General features: G+C 52.9%; 1 protein-coding gene across 1 annotated transcript; it reads left to right on the top strand.

Annotated features, from left to right (window-relative positions):
• The first annotated feature begins 9,609 nt into the window (after positions 1-9,609).
• LOC127026675 (uncharacterized) lies at positions 9,610-15,509 on the top strand. The gene is made up of 4 exons (XM_050912005.1): positions 9,610-9,658; positions 10,504-10,799; positions 14,692-14,884; positions 15,394-15,509. The coding sequence occupies exons 1-4, from the start codon at positions 9,610-9,612 to the stop codon at positions 15,507-15,509; spliced, it is 654 nt and encodes a 217-aa protein (XP_050767962.1).
• Positions 15,510-16,446: the final 937 nt, after the last annotated feature.

A 16,446-nucleotide genomic window follows, 5' to 3' on the forward strand; every position in this document is an offset into this window, starting at 1 on the left:
CGGGGCAGAAGACCAGCTTGGCTGAACAGGGAACTCCTCATTGAACTCAAGAGGAAAAAGAAATTGTACGATCTCTGGAAGGAAGGTCAGGCTTCGCAGGAAAATTACAGAGCTGTGGTTTGCATATGCAGGACAAGACAGGAAAGGCCAAAGCTCAGTTAGAGTTGAACTCGGCCAGCGTCGTGTCAGACAACAAGAAAGGCTTTTTGAAGTATGTTAATAGCAAGAGGAGGTCTAAAGAAAACATTGGACCGATATTTGTTGAAGATGGTCACCTGACTAATAGGGATGAAGAAAAAGCAGAGGCGTTCAAGGCTTTTTTTTGCCTCATTCTTTAATAATACTGATAGACCTTGGGCTGCCCGGTCCTCTGAGTTGGAGGACCACGACTGCGGGAACAGTGACATTCCATTTGTGGACACTGAAACTGGACGGGACCAGCTCTATCATCTGGATGTTCATAAGTCCATGGGGCCATATGGCATTCATGCCAGAGTCCTGAAGCAGCTGGCGGATGTTACGGCAGGACCCCTCTCGATCACCTACCAAAGGTCTTGGGAGTCTAGGGAGGTCCCTGCTGACTGGAAGCCAGCCAATGTTATACCTATTTACAAGAAAGGTGTGAGGGAAGACCCAGGAAACTACAGACCTGGTGAGTCTAACCTCAGTGCCTGGAAAAGTTATGGAGAAGATCATACTGGCTGCTATTGAAAGGCATTTAAAGAACAATGCAATCATCAGTCAACACGGGTGCACAAAGGGCAAGTCCTATTTAACTAATTTGATATCCTTCTATGATGAGGTCACCTGCTAGTGGATGAAGGGAAGGTGGTGGATGGAGTTTTTCTGGCTTTTAGTAAGGCTTTTGATAGTGTCCCTCACAGCATCCTTCTGGACAAGTTGTCCAACTGTGGGATGAGCAGGTACACAGTGTGCTGGGTGAAGAACTGGCTGAAAGGCAGGGCTCAAGGGGTTGTAGTGAATGAGGCTGCATCTGGCTGGTGACCGGTCACCAGTGGTGTTCCTCAGGACTCAATTCGAGGGCCAGTTCTGTTCAAGACTTTTATCAATGCTCTGGATGCAGGAGTTGAATGCGCCATGAGCAAGTTTGCTGACGATACCAAACTGGGAGGTGCTGTTGACTCTCTCGAGGGACAAGAGGCCTTGCAGAGGGATCTAGATAAATTGGAGCACTGGGCAATCATTAATGGCATGAAATTTAACAAGTCCAAATGCCGGATTCTGCCCCTGGGACGGAGTAACGCCAGACACAAGTATAAACTGGGAGAGGAGTGGCTGGAGAGCAGCCCTGCAGAAAGGGATCTGGGGTGCTGGTTGACAGCAGGCTCAAGAGGAGTCAGCAGTGTGCCCTGGCAGCCAAGAGGGCAAACCGCCTCCTGGGGTGCATCAAACACAGTACAACCAGCTGGTCAAGAGAGGTGCTTATCCCGCTGTATTTAGTGTTGGTGCGGCCTCACCTTGAGTACTGTGTGCAATGCTGGGCCCCACAATTCAAAAGATGTCACGCTGGTCTAACAGGTCCATGTCTTTCTGGCACTGACGACTCAGAGCTGGATGCAGTACTCCAGGTGGGGTCTCACAAGAGTGGAGCAGAGGTGGAGAATCACCTCCCTTGACCTGCTGGCCACGCTTCTTTTTATGCAGCTCAGGATAAAATTGGCTTTCTGGGTCACAAGCACACATTGCCGGCTCATGTCCAATTTTTCATCCACCAGTATCCTCATGTCCTTTCTCTGCAGGGCTGCTCTCAATTAATTCATCCCCAACCTGTATTGATGTTGGGGATTGCCCCAACCCAGGTGCAGGAAAGTCCAAGGAAACTCCGAGCCTGTGTTCTGTGGGCAGAGTCTGGCATTGCTGGCATTTGTTAAGGGATGTAGGGAGCATGGCCACCTCGTCCAGCTGCTCTGGCCCAGGATCCTCCTGCCTGGCTGCTGGAGCCCAGCCTGGTGTCCTGGAGACCCGGGATCTCTGCCCAGGCTGAGGGGCACAGCTGCCACTTTCTATGTCTGCAGGTTCAACCTGTAGTGAAGCGGAGCCCATATCTCAGAGCCACACAGACACACACAGACACAGACACACACACAGACACACACACTGAAACAGACGGTCACACAGACTGCCACAGCCAAGGCACTGCTGTCAGCAGCACCCACATACAGGACCCACATAAAACACAAGCACAGACAGCCATATCCCCTCCCCCTCTGGGGCTGGCAGGGACAGGAGGTTACTAGTGAAGGCACACACACAACGCTCTCTGGGTTCACATGCACATGCACTTTTGCAGATCCACCCAGTACTGGCACTGCTGCTCTGTCCACCCGGCATGCTGCCCACATCCCAGGCCCCTGACCTGCCCCATGGGTCTCCTACTCGCCTCAAGTACTTCATGATCGTAGTCTATTGTGCGGTACACAGCTATCTGTCACATTGTCACATTTCAACTACTATGAAAATTTCCTCTGTGAACATCTTTCATAACCTTTCTCAATTCTCTCATTTGTTGTAGACACCCTGACGTGATCTCCCTTTCTGAGCAGAGGCGCAGATTCTTTAATTTTAAACACACCCCGATATCTGGTTTTCCAATCCCTTGCAGAGTTCAGAGTGTTCACATCCACCAACCTGGCTCTGATAGCTCTGTGGAAGCTCTGATGGTAGCCCTTCATAAACCTGAGCTCTCACAGAGACCCTGGGCCAGGGGCCAAGCCAGAGTTGGGACCCACAGTTGCATTGGGTCTAGGTGGGCTTGGTCCTGATGCTCGTTGCCCCTGTCTAAACACCTGACGCCACTCTGCCTCCCACAGAACCTGGCCTGGGGAGAGGTTCCCCCAATCCTCACCCGATGCAGGAATCACTCTGTCCTCCAACCTGGTCCTGTGGTGCTGGCAGTGTGTGGGGTCTGTGTAAGGGCAAACCTCCACACCACAGGGCCCCAGGGTCTGCAGATGTGGGAGGACCCCGGCCTGTGTGTGGGGAGCAGCAGTGCTGCATGGAGCACAAGGGCCACTTCAGCCCCAGGTCTCTGGGAATGCTGAAGGAGCTTGGTGCCTGGGGGAAGGCACCCCAACGTGTGCCCTATGGTTGGGGCTGGTGCGTGCCCTGTGCCATTCAGGGACAGCTCACGGATCCCGCTGAGTGCAGAATGAAATCCCACTGTCAGTGGCATGTCTCTGTGGAGGTGGGGGTATCTGTTCTCAGACAGCACCTTTGCGGACCAGAGCTGGGTTGTGGCATTGTGGGGCTGTAGAAGGGCCTGAAGAAAGCTGCTCCTTGCTTGGGGAAGACACGGCACCAAAGAGCATCCGTGTGTGGCTGGCCACCAGTCACTGACCTGGGCTTGCCTTCACCCTTCACCTGGCTTCACAGGGACAGGGGACTCCAGTGTGTGGCCTGCTGTAGCTGATACCAATACTAACTTGTGAGCAGCTCAGCCCTACACATGTAGGCATAGGTGGGCCATGCCTGATGCTGTGCTGAAGGGTGATACGTCAGCATGGGGAAGCTGTCCCTGCTGCCCATGCCCAGGCATGCTGGCCATGCTGACCCCTAGATCGGCTGATGGAGGCCGGGGGCAGGTGGAGTAGGGACTGTGGGCCATCCCCAAGGCTATTTATCCATTCCCAATTTCTGCCATCCTTTGGGAACACACTAGGGTTGTCTCCCTCACCTTCAGGAAGCGGTGCCTGAAAGAGGGCTCTTTGCAGTGTGTCCCAACCTCCAGTGCCTCTAGGAGTGATGAAGGGTCCCCCTGTGTCCCCACCTAATTCCCCTCCAAAGCAATGGCTTTCTCCCTCGGCAGTCAGTATACAGATGAAAGGCAACCTAAGGGACACAGGCAGGGTTGCAGCAGATTTTTAATGAGTCTAAAGAGGGAAATGGGATCACTCCAAGTGGAGGCCCCCAGTGTGGGGAGGAGCAGGAGCAGCCAAGAATGTGTTTCCCTTTTCCTGTGGCAGAGTTCCCACAGGGCATCTGTTGACCTGCCCGGCAAAGGGAGACAGGCTAGCAGGTCCCTCCAGCCTCGTTGCTGGGGTCCTCACAGCAGGCTTTGATGCGAGCAGAAGACAACAAAGAAAAAAGAGAAAAAGGGTGAGTGGAAGACAGGAAAGGAAGACATTGGCCATGTTTTCAGAGAGCCCAGGTTGGCCCCTTCCAGACTTGCCCTTGCAGGGCAAGCCAGGGATGACCAGCTAGTCTGAAAACAATGCCCTGAGGTTTGATCCTTTGTCCAGCAGCATGTTCTGAGTTCCTGGGGGTCCTTAGGGGAGGCCGTTGCCAGCATCTTTAGCAAGGGCGGCATCTGCTGCCACAGTAGCGGCTGCTGATGCAGGAGAGGTCACAGCACCCAGAGGTGATGGGCACTCCATCACAGCTGAGGATGCTGCCAACAGCAGCGGAGGTGGAGGAGCCCACAACGGTGTTCTGTGGGAAGGAGCTGAGGATGGGGCCGGGCAGGGTCACCACCACGGGAGAGGGCTGGATGACGACAGTGGAGTTCTGGCACTGCCTGACACAGGGCTCATTGCAGCTGTTGGCCAGTGGGGTCGGGCCGCAGGGCTGGCAGGGCTGGCACTGGTTGTAGCAGGACATGTCTTGGATGCCTGAGGTGCACCTGGGAGAGAGGGCAGGGAGGAAGAAAAACATGGGGATGTGTGAGGAGCAGCCTGTCACCACACCATGAAGAAGCCAAAGAACATGCAGGGCCAGGAGATGGAGGCTGTGCAGAGATGTATGAGAGCTTCTTGGCCTTGTCCTGCCAGGGCCAAAAAGGAGCCACCAGCTCCTATGCAGCTACTGCCTAGCCCCTGAGTGCAGAAGCCACCTCAGTACAGTCCCAGCTTCTTTCCATGCCTAACCTTCTGCCCACTTCCCTCTCCCATGACAAGCAGCCCCATGATTTGGCACAGAACAAAGCCAGCGTCAGCTGAGAGGCCCATTGAAGTGAGACCTCCTTTTGAGAGAGCAGAGAAGGAGAAGGGGCTTGAGACTCACCTGACTGCCAAGGAGAAGGAGGCAAGAGAAGTGGATGAGAGAGCGAGGAGCTGGGCTGGCTTTTATCATGGACCTTTACTGCCGCAGCCTGCCAGAGGCATCCCTTGTAGAGGTGATTATTTTCTGACAAGCTCATCTTGAATGCAAAACATCCCAGCTAATGCTATGGCTGTGTTTTGGCTTCCTCAATTGCTGTCTTTTCATTTCCTGCTTTATGCCAGGCACATTCCCCAGTGAAGGTGTCTTTTGTGTGACAGGATGAGATGGCCAAGCATTTCCGGTGCAAAAGATGTCAGCGTGGGCAGAGAACTCATCTCACATGCTGGAAGAGTCCACTAAAGGACACTCAAGACAGACTAAACAGCTGGCTTAGACAACACACAAACACACACACACACCCCCACACACCCCTTCCAGACCTCTAGTCATCTAGAGTTAATTGAGAAGACTCAAGACACCCAAAGAGAGGCTATCTACACTGTCCAGGGCCACCGCACAGGTCTTGGACTTGACAGAGTCATCTTCTGCAAGTCCTGTTTCCAGGGTTCAGTGTGGCTGAGGGAAGATTCATCTGCACTCGGTGAGAGCAGGAGATGCAGCTGATGAGAGTAACGTGCCCAGCTTGAGCCCATTCACCCCCACAAAAGCCCTCTCCCTGCTATCTGTCTGTCCCTGAGTACCGTGGACATGGATATGGGCTTTAGGCATGGGATGGAGGTGCTTGTAGGCTCTCGTAGGACAGGCTGTGGCTTCACTTCTGATGGCATGATGAAGCAAGCCATGCACACGTGACCAGGTAGGCAGGCCCTGCTGTGAGCTTATGCTAGCTGGGGAGTTCAGAGGCCACCATTGGTCAACTGCAGGATCAGTGTCTCCAGAAAGATGATTTGTCCCATTTACCATGCCCGTCTGCTTTGGGATGGGATAAGTCCCATGTGTAAGCTGATGTCTCTTCACTGACTGTGGGAACACTACAACCCTGCCAGTTGTTTATTGCACGTGAACAACTACCAGCAGCTTTCACATCCTTGTTTCTTAGGGTGTAAATCACGGGGTTCAGCAGGGGAGTAAGAGTGGTGTAAAGCACAGCCACCACTCTGTCTCGTGACCCTTTTGAGGTCACTTCCCATGAAGACACACAGGCCACAGAAACAGCCAATAGCACTGAAATGGGAAGCACAGGTTGAGCCAGCTCTGTGCCTGCCTTCTGCACAGCAGAGCTGCAGGATGGTTCTTGCACTTGTAAGAAGTGAGGATGAAGAGGAAGCAGTTGAGGGTCACATCCCAACACTGAAGATGATCTCGTCCTTGTTGGCAGAAGTGCCAGCACAAGCCATGGCCAGCAGGGCTGGCAGAACAGCGAAGAAGTGGCAGATGTGCCTGGGCCCGCAGTAAGCCAAATGGGAGGTGAGTATTGTATGCAGAGCAGGAGGCAGGGAACCGGCCAGTCCTGTCCCTGCCACCAGCCAGATGCACACAGCCTGATGCATGATGGCCCCAGAGCGCAGAGGGTTGCAGATAGCCAAGCAGTGGCCATAGGACATGAGAGTGCAGAGGAAGCATTGGTCTCTGCCCAGCAGCTGGGAGGAGTACAGCTGGGCCATGCAGCGGTGGAAGGAGATGGGTATGTCCCCTGGCCTGAGGAAGCCCACCAGCACCTCTGGAAGGAAGACACTGGAGAAGAGAGACTGAAGCTTTTGGCCTTCAGTCATTCTGAGAGATGCCTCATGAGTCATAATTCCCTCTTGATGGAGGACATGGGTGTGGGGATTTCCATTCTTCCACTTCTACACTTTGGTCAAGACATCTGGATTGTCATGCAGGAAATAAGATATGGGACTGTAGTGGCTGCCAAGAGACATTTCCACCGATCCAAAAGGGATGAGGTTTACATGTAAAAAAATCCTCTCCCCCAGAATGGCAGACAATTCCTGAGCACAAACTCTCGGAGGGGACCAATGAAGCAGTCAAGAGTTCTGAGCCCACCTGCAGCTCTCTTGGGAAGTGCACCCAGTACCCTCGTCCTTGCTGATCTTCACGTTCTCCTGCATGCTCTGTATCAGAGCCATTTGATCTCCCTCAGACATACACCGTGTCACTGTCCCCATGTCTGTGCTGACTGCCCTCAGCTCCCACAGGCTTAGCTCCAATTTCCACCCTTGGCACATTCAGCAGCATGGGCGACTTTTCCCTGCTACTCCTGCCCATGTTGGCGGCTGTTGGCAGTGAGGCCTTCTGAGGTGACAAAGAAAGTTCAGGCTTTCTGGAAGAGACGGGGTAGGGAATATGTCCAAAGGAGACCTGGCCAGAGGGAAAGGGAAGGAGGCAAAGAGAGTGAGGCACCTGGAGAAAAGTCTCTCTGTGACATACCAGTAGGTGGATGAGAAGCCCCATTTCCACCTGGATGGGGTAAGAAAGCTATGGTTTGGAATTGAGGTCTGTCCTTATGCTGGGCTTTACACAAAGACCTGTGAGAGGGTCTTCCAGGAAACACAGGACATCTGGGAGGGCAAACAATAAATAAGTTGCAATATGAGGTCACAAACTGTCTCTTTCCACACATTTTAAGTGACTGGCATTCTTCTTTACACCCACTTTACACCTGAAACTGATTGCTCATTTGGCCAGTCTTTCCCTTTTCCTTCATGTTTGTAACTTCTCAGGCATCCTGAAAAGTGAATGCTACAACAGTGTTGCTGCAGGTGTTGCAGGGAGAACCTTCAAAGGCTGAGCTCAACATGGGGCTTCTCCCCAGAGCCTGGACTCAAAAGACCCAATTTTCTCTGGGGGCAGGAGCCTTTCAGTGTCTTGAGGAACTCACACACCTGAGGAACTTCAGCAGAGGTCACTGTAAGGGCGTGTGGAAGGTGAGAGCTGCTGGTTCACTAAGGCTGTCAGATCAAGTCCCTTTTGCTTTCAAAGGGAAGAGCAAGTAAAAGGGAAAGTGATAAACAAAGCACACAATGACACCAATCTCTGAGTAAGGGATAAGGGAGACAAGGAGGGAGACCAGAGCTCTGCAGCTGCTAATTGATGGGCCATTAGGAAACTGCAGGTGTAGCTTTGAAGTGGGTCAGCCTGAGCTTTGTAAGTGACAAGAAGTGAGAAGAGGAACATGAGGATTATGGATGTTTGAGGAGGGTCCTGCGGGACTAGGCTACACTTATTAAGGAATGCTTAGGGGAAGGGTCAAAGGTGGGGGAAAGAGAGGATTGGGGAGGAGCAAGGGGAGGCAATAGAGAGGAGGAAGGGCAAAAGGAGGTACCTGCACCTAAGCAGGGGCTGGTCAGTGCACTTGTTGGGATGATCCCTGTGCCTGACCACTACAGTCCCCCCTGCCTTCTTAATAAATCCTTTCTTAACCATCCTTCTGTGTAACTTCCCACATGTGAGTGCCAGTAACTGGAGAGACAGGTGTGAAAGAGAGATCCGGGTGCCAGTAACTGGGCAACCAACCAATGGCCATAGTGATTGTAGGCCTGGGTGCCAGCAATGGGATGGACTGCGGGGTGTGCGGCAAGGTCTAAGTGCCAGCAACTGGAGAAGAGGCCTCTCGTCACAGAGGTCTCTGTGCCAGCAGCTGGAGGGACTGGGATGTCAACAAGGTCTGGGTGCCAGCAACTGGAGAAGGAGAAACATGTCACAGGGTGATATTACCAAGCCGTGGTAATGTTTGAGGGGTCCAAGAGTGTGGGGGTGATTGTGAGAGGAGGGCTGAGGACCCATGCTGATATTTGAGAGATACATGAATGTGGGTGTGCTTGTGACTCCAGAGGGTGTGTGTGTGGGGGGGAATTTCACTAGGGAACTGCATGTCACAGGCATCCTGGAGACAGTCAGGCAAAGGGCCACTCTGGATGGTGAAGAGACTGGAGCAACTCTCATATGAAGAAAGGTTGAGAGAGCTGGGACTGCTCAGCACAGAGAAGTGTCAGGGGAGAGCTCATTAATGGGTACAAATATTTGGAGGGAGGGTGTGAAGAAGGTAGAGCCAGGCTCTTCTCCATGGTGTCCACTGAGAGGACAAGAGGCAAGGGGCACAAAGTGAATCGCAGAAGATTCTATTTGATCATCAGGAATCCCTTTTTCACTGTGAGGGTGGGGAAGCACTGGCACAGGATGCCCAGAGAGGTTGTGGAGTCTCCATCCTTGGAGGCATTCAGAAGCTGTCTGGACATTGCCCAGGACATGTTGTGAGCAGAGACAGAAGCATCAAGCAAGGAGAGACTCCCAGGGTTGTGGCCCTGGGGTCAGCAAGGATGGTTGCATGTTGAGGACTATGGCTCGATTTCTCCTCTTAGCAGAAATGCAGAGATCCTCCTCTTCCTGTACATGTGTACAGAGTGCACAGGGCCCACCGTCGTGCAGATGTTCAGAACGCCGTTGGCTGAGGGAGCCGCAGGTGTTGCTGCTGGAGGAGGGAGAAACCCAGGAGGAGCACTTCAGGCACAGGAAGAACAGATCATTTCTCTTCCCCGCTTCTTCCTTTGCTCCCCCAACAGAGTCGTTTCCGGCAGCTCTGTTATCTCGGGGCTGGGAGGTGGTTTTCTGACTCTCTCTCACTCAACAAACAGGCGGGTCGGACTCAGCATGCACCTTGGAAATCTCGTCCTCACTGTCTTCCTGGGGCAACTGCTGGGTAAGTCCTGCCTTTTTCATCAATGCATACTTCTTCTCCTCCTCCTCAGAAAACTCTCACCAGCCTTATCAGGTCCATGTGTGGAAATTCTCTTGAATTACTGGAAAACACCTCACATTTGTGGTTTTGTACCGGTTCTCTCAAGATGCTCTTACTATTGGAAAGGAGAAGAGAAGAGAGAGGAACAGATGCTTCAGACCCTTTCTCCTACTTTTCTCTATGCCTCTCTCTTCTGATCCACCTGTGGTCAGCATAGGAGATCTCAGCTGTCTCTGCAGCCTCAAATTTCTCCACTTCCAACACAAAGTAACAGATCCTGTCAAAGCTGCCACAGGGACATTCACTGTGCCGCCTGGCTGGGCCTCCTTGCATGGCTGCCATGGCCTCCAGTTTCCTCCTGGTTGTCAACTCAGCCAGGCCTCCCTCTTTCCAACATTCATATCAGCATTGTATGAGCTCAAGGACCTAGGAGCCCTCGGAGTTGACAGGGATGGGGAAGCAGGATGAATCTTTTTGCCGTAGCTCCCTGGGCCCCTCAACCTGCGGGAGGGGTGCTGGTCCCAGCACACAAAGGTCAGGCATGACAGGCTGTTCCCTGGTCCTCTGGGCAGTCGCAGACCAGGGAGGAGGAGCAGGGACACAGCACAGCTCTCCTCAGGGTCCACACTGTGCTGAGTGCTCTGAGCTCCTGCCCAAAACTACCCTCCCCCTGGCTGTCCCCAGGCCTCAGGATTTTCCTGCAGGGCAAGGGACAGAGAGATTTCTCTGCCTGGGTTTTGCATCCACTCCTGGTTTGCTTCCCAGGGCCTTTCCCTGCAGAGCTGCTGACCTTCCCTTTCTTGCAGGCACCATGGGGCAGATCACCATCACCCAGCAAGAAGGACAAGTCACAGTGAAGCAGGGAGACACCTTCCAAACAACCTGCACATACCAAACCTCCAACTTTCAAGGCTTGCTCTGGTACCAGCAGAGGAAAGGCCAAGCTCCCCAGCTGCTCTCGTCTCAGGCAGCAGCTGGCCGCAAGCCGAGCGGTCGTCTCACCACGTCGCTGAACACCACAGGGAAATACAGCCTCCTGCAGCTGGAGGAAGTCGAGGTCTCTGACAGTGCCTTGTACCTCTGTGCTGTGCAAGACACTCTGGTGCAGGGAGCCTCCTTGGCTGTGCAAGAACCCAGGGGAGGGAGGGCATGTAACTGTGCAAGGCTGAGCCTGGGGGAAGGGGCCCTCCGCTCTCTCCTGGCAGCGCTGCTTGCCCTGTGCACCCACAGCTCTGCAGGCCAAGATCCTGTGATGTAATGTTTTCTGTCCATTCGAGACATCAATTTATGCAGACACAGTCTTAAATATTCCCATACCACACTAAAGGAAGGCACTGTCTTCTTATTGCCAATGCATGGGAAGCTCCGCTGTCTGGTAAAGTGCAGGCAGCACACACATGAGCCATTGCATTTACCTGTTAACAAGCTGTTCATCTTGACCACTACTAATAACCACAGGCAATTCCATCCTCTGCAACAGTAACTGGGTTTGTCTTGTCTCGAGATGGAGACACCTTAAGACTCGTTCCATTGTGTTATTTCCCTCTTGAACTTCACCCATGGCAGTTGATGTAAACAGATGTTGTACCTTCTCTTCTCCTATCTATTGGTACATCAACAAGCCGAAATAAATGCAGACAATGAAAAGCTCAACTCAGGCAGCTCCCAGCATGGGGCATCCATGGGCCCTCATTCCCCTGTGCTCTCTGGCTCGGGGGAGACAGCCCCAGCCTCAGCCTCCTATCAGCAGGTGTCTCATCCACCCCACTGGATCATTGCCCCAGTTTGTTGCTGGGGGCATTAGATGTCCCAGCGGGAGCTGGTCTTTCCCTCCTGCTCATCTGGTATTATGAAACAGTGTGTTTGGTAGCAAGTGTCCTGTGTCTACGCAGTCACGAATGATCAAACTGTGCCTGGAGCCCTGCTCTCTTCCCTTAAAGGGTTTTTCTGTCCTTTAATCCCTGGGCACAGAGGTGGCTCCTCAAGGGAAACATCTCCATGAACAGCAGCAGCTGCTGCAGAAACTCCCCACGCAGGGACAGGCACTGTCCCTGACTCTGCTGGGTGGGGGGAACACCCAGCACAGCCCTCTGCTTTACAGACAGCCCCTCTCCAAGCTTCACGTAGTCACATGTGTGACCTCCCAATGCCTCTGCTAGCCAGGGCCCTGGACCTTGTCCCCTGGGCAAGCACAAGGTCTACCTTAGTACAACAACTCAGTCCAGGGAAATGCTGCATTGCCATTGACCAACAGGAACATTGTGTGCCCTTGATGTGGAACCGTCATCGTCCCCTTGGGAGCTGCACGCCCCAGTCCCCGAGAAGGAAATGCCAGGCAGATGGTGACCTGAGCCCATAGCAGGAGCTTGTGAGTTTTTAAATTTCAGCTGAAAGTGGGCAGGCTAGACCAAGAAAGCAAGAGCAGGGAGGCAGGAGTGAGGATGACCCCAGCCCAGGCCAGGCAGTGCCCACACTAGCAGGGTGCATGAGTGCAGGTGCTCATGAGTGACTTCTACCACCTCAGTGTCTGCTGCAGGAGGAAAATGGCTGGGCACAAGCAAACCGGGAGATGTCTGGGGCATATGGAAGACAAATTTTTGATGCAGGCAACCCATAAATGGACTGGGAGAGTGGTTCTGTTGCACCTGCGACTCACAAATGAGGAAGAACAGTTGGATGATGTAAAGTTCAAGGGCAGCCTTGCCTGCAGTGACCATGAGACTGTGGAGCTTAAGTTCCTCAGAAGACTGACCAAGACAAACAGGAGGATTACTGCCCCCAACTTCAGAAGAGCACATCCTAATCTCAACAGGGACCTACCTGCTTGGCAGGATGCCATGGGTAATTGCCCTGGAGAGCAGAGGGTCCCAGGAGAGCTGGCTAACCTTCAAGGACAGCCTCCTCAGAGCACAAGGATGGTCCTCTGCAATGTGGAGGAAAAAGCACAGCTGGAGTGGAAACTTGCAAGGGAGGTGAAGGGAATCAGGAAAGGTATCTCTGAGCCTATTGGCAGCCAAAGGAAGGCTAAGTAGATGTGGGCTCATAGCTCGGTGAGAATGAGGACCTGGCGACAAATGAGAGGGAAAAGGCTGACGTACTTGATGCCTATTTCCCCTCAGTTTTTACTGGTATGGCTTCTCCTCAGGCCTACCACATCCCTGAGCCTCCCCGCAGACTCTAAGGGAATGAAGCAGCACCCCCAGCAGAAGAAGAAAGAAGTAAGGAGCTCTTACTGCCATTTGGACGTACACAAGTTTTTGGGATCACTTGGGATGCATCCAAGTGTGTTCAAGGAGCTGACTGGACAGTCCCTGCTCAGCCTCTGGAAGGAAGATGGAGCAAATACTCTCAGAAGCCATTCCTAAACTCATGAAAGGCAAGAAGGGGATTGGGAGCAGCTCACATGGGTGTACTGAGGGCAAATCATGCCTGAGCAACCTCATTGCTTTCTGTGAGGAGGTGACTGGCACTGTGGGGAAGGGGAGGGGCACTGGCTGGGGTGTACCTTGACTTTAGCAAGACATTGGACATACCCTCATGGGTGCACACACATGCACACCTATACACACACGGAGGTATACACACTCACAGGCATGCACACACACAGATAGGTGTGCACACACAAGCTCACACACATGGGCACAACCACACACCTCAGCTTGCACGTACCCAAACAGTAACTCATATGTGTGCACTTACAAAGAGGTGTGTGCACACACGTTTCCAAAGGATCCCATGTGGAGACACAGGCACAGCCACCCCCCAATGCCAACATGTATGCACAGATATTCAAGCACACATGCTTACACATATGCATGCTCCTAGCACGCATCTATTCGCAACAGGTTTATGTGCACGCTCATATACAGAGGTGTACACACATAAAAGCACATACGCGCACACAGCAGTGAAAACACAGCAGAGTTGAAGCTGTCATGGCCTTTCCAAAGACTGAGCCTCTCCGTGTCCCAAGTCTGTGGGTCAAGGATAATGTAAAAACTAGAGAAGATCCCTGCTGCTGCAGCCCCAAAGAATCCCCACATTACAAGTGAAAAAACTCCTCCAGCCTTAGGTGCTCCCAACTGTCCTAAGTGATCTCCTTAGGAGAGGCATGGGGGTGTGGGACCAGCCCCAGCTCTGCAAAGGGAGTGGTGTCTCAGTGGTGTATTCACACAGCAGCAGAGCATGGTGTGCCTGGGACAAGCCAGACTCCCCACAGGCTGCTAACACTGTGGCACCAGAAATGATACTGACTGATCCCAGTAAGAAAGGCACTCAGCCTCTTCAAAGCATTCCTTAAAATGCCATTTATTAGCGCTAAGACTAGGAAGAAAGAAAGGACAGTATAGGTAATCTTACATCCCTTCAGATGCTGGGAACCCTGAGCTGCTCTACATCAGCTGCTCTCACAGAATGAGAGAATCACAGAACAGTTGAGGTTGGAAGGGAACCCTGGAGGTCACCTGGTCCAAACCCCCTGCTCAAGCAGGGCCACCTAGAGCCAGTTGCCCAGGACCGTGTCTAGGTGGCTTTTGAATATCTCTAATGAGGGAGACTCGGCAAACTGCCTGGGATACCTATGCCAGTGCTCAGTCACTCCCACAGCACAGGGAAAAATGTGGACCCCAAATTAGAGCACAGGACCCTGTGAGATCACATCCACGGAACGGTTACCTCGTTTTGGTAAGTCAAGCTTTAGAGCATTTTCTTCAAAGGAAACAGCTCTATTTGTCATTTCTACTGTCAAACACTACAACCCTGCCAGTTGTTTATTGCACGTGAACAACTACCAGCAGCTTTCACATCCTTGTTTCTTAGGGTGTAAATCACGGGGTTCAGCAGGGGAGTAAGAGTGGTGTAAAGCACAGCCACCACTCTGTCTCGTGACCCTTTTGAGGTCACTTCCCATGAAGACACACAGGCCACAGAAACAGCCAATAGCACTGAAATGGGAAGCACAGGTTGAGCCAGCTCTGTGCCTGCCTTCTGCACAGCAGAGCTGCAGGATGGTTCTTGCACTTGTAAGAAGTGAGGATGAAGAGGAAGCAGTTGAGGGTCACATCCCCAACACTGAAGATGATCTCGTCCTTGTTGGCAGAAGTGCCAGCACAAGCCATGGCCAGCAGGGCTGGCAGAACAGCGAAGAAGTGGCAGATGTGCCTGGGCCCGCAGTAAGCCAAATGGGAGGTGAGTATTGTATGCAGAGCAGGAGGCAGGGAACCGGCCAGTCCTGTCCCTGCCACCAGCCAGATGCACACAGCCTGATGCATGATGGCCCCAGAGCGCAGAGGGTTGCAGATAGCCAAGCAGTGGCCATAGGACATGAGAGTGCAGAGGAAGCATTGGTCTCTGCCCAGCAGCTGGGAGGAGTACAGCTGGGCCATGCAGCGGTGGAAGGAGATGGGTATGTCCCCTGGCCTGAGGAAGCCCACCAGCACCTCTGGAAGGAAGACACTGGAGAAGAGAGACTGAAGCTTTTGGCCTTCAGTCATTCTGAGAGATGCCTCATGAGTCATAATTCCCTCTTGATGGAGGACATGGGTGTGGGGATTTCCATTCTTCCACTTCTACACTTTGGTCAAGACATCTGGATTGTCATGCAGGAAATAAGATATGGGACTGTAGTGGCTGCCAAGAGACATTTCCACCGATCCAAAAGGGATGAGGTTTACATGTAAAAAAATCCTCTCCCCCAGAATGGCAGACAATTCCTGAGCACAAACTCTCGGAGGGGACCAATGAAGCAGTCAAGAGTTCTGAGCCCACCTGCAGCTCTCTTGGGAAGTGCACCCAGTACCCTCGTCCTTGCTGATCTTCATGTTCCCCTGCATACTCTGTATCAGAGCAATTTGATCTCCCTCAGCAATACACCGCAGGCTGTTCCCTGCATTACCACTCTTGCCATTCTGCAAAGCAAAGCATCTTCCAGAGCCCCAGACCCACCTCCTGCCACCCCAGCACAGCTCCAGCCATAACAAGAGGAACACCCTTTGCCAAGAGCTCATGGGGCTGCTGTCCCCTCAGGGCCTCCTGCCTTTCTGGGCATTTGTGAGCTGAGACACAGCAAGGCAAGGCCTGATGGTCACTGGCAGCAGAGCAGCCAGGGATGTCTTCCTCAGCTGCAAGGGATGGTGCCCAAAAGAGGAGCCACTGCAGGGTGTCCCAGCCTCCCATTCCTCTGTGAATGGAGAAGGGTCTCCTTGTGCCCTCACCCCCTTCCACCCCAGAGCAACACCCTTCTCCTTTGGCAGCCTGGGGAGTGTCCACAGAGGGAAGGACCACGTGGAGGCCAGGCTTGAATGCAGCAGAACTTTAATGAGACGAAAGAGGGAAGGGAAGTCACTCCAAGTGGAAGTCAGCAGTGCAGGGAGCACTGAAGGCAGCAGAAAGTCTTCACTCCTTGGCTGTGGAATAGTTCCTGCATGATGTTTGTCTGCCTGCCCCACAAAGGGGGAGAAGCCGGATGGTCCCCACCAGGCTGGCCTTGGGAGGACATTGCAGCCCAGGGGAACCAAAGCAAACAATGAAAAGGGAGAGAAAGGCAAGTTTGGTCAGCTATCCTGCAAACAACATCCAAAAGATCGATCCTCTGCCCAGCACCACATTCTGAGTTCCTCAAGATGTCTCTGTGGGGCTTTCCCAACGTCTTTCTCAGAGGCGGCACCTTCTGCCATAGTAGCATCTGGAAATGCCAGGGAGGTCACAGCACCCAGAGGTGATGGGCACTCCCTCACAGCTGAGGATGCTGC

Source organism: Gymnogyps californianus, chromosome 28 (assembly GCF_018139145.2).
Source record: "Gymnogyps californianus isolate 813 chromosome 28, ASM1813914v2, whole genome shotgun sequence".
NCBI classification, from domain to species: domain Eukaryota; kingdom Metazoa; phylum Chordata; class Aves; order Accipitriformes; family Cathartidae; genus Gymnogyps; species Gymnogyps californianus.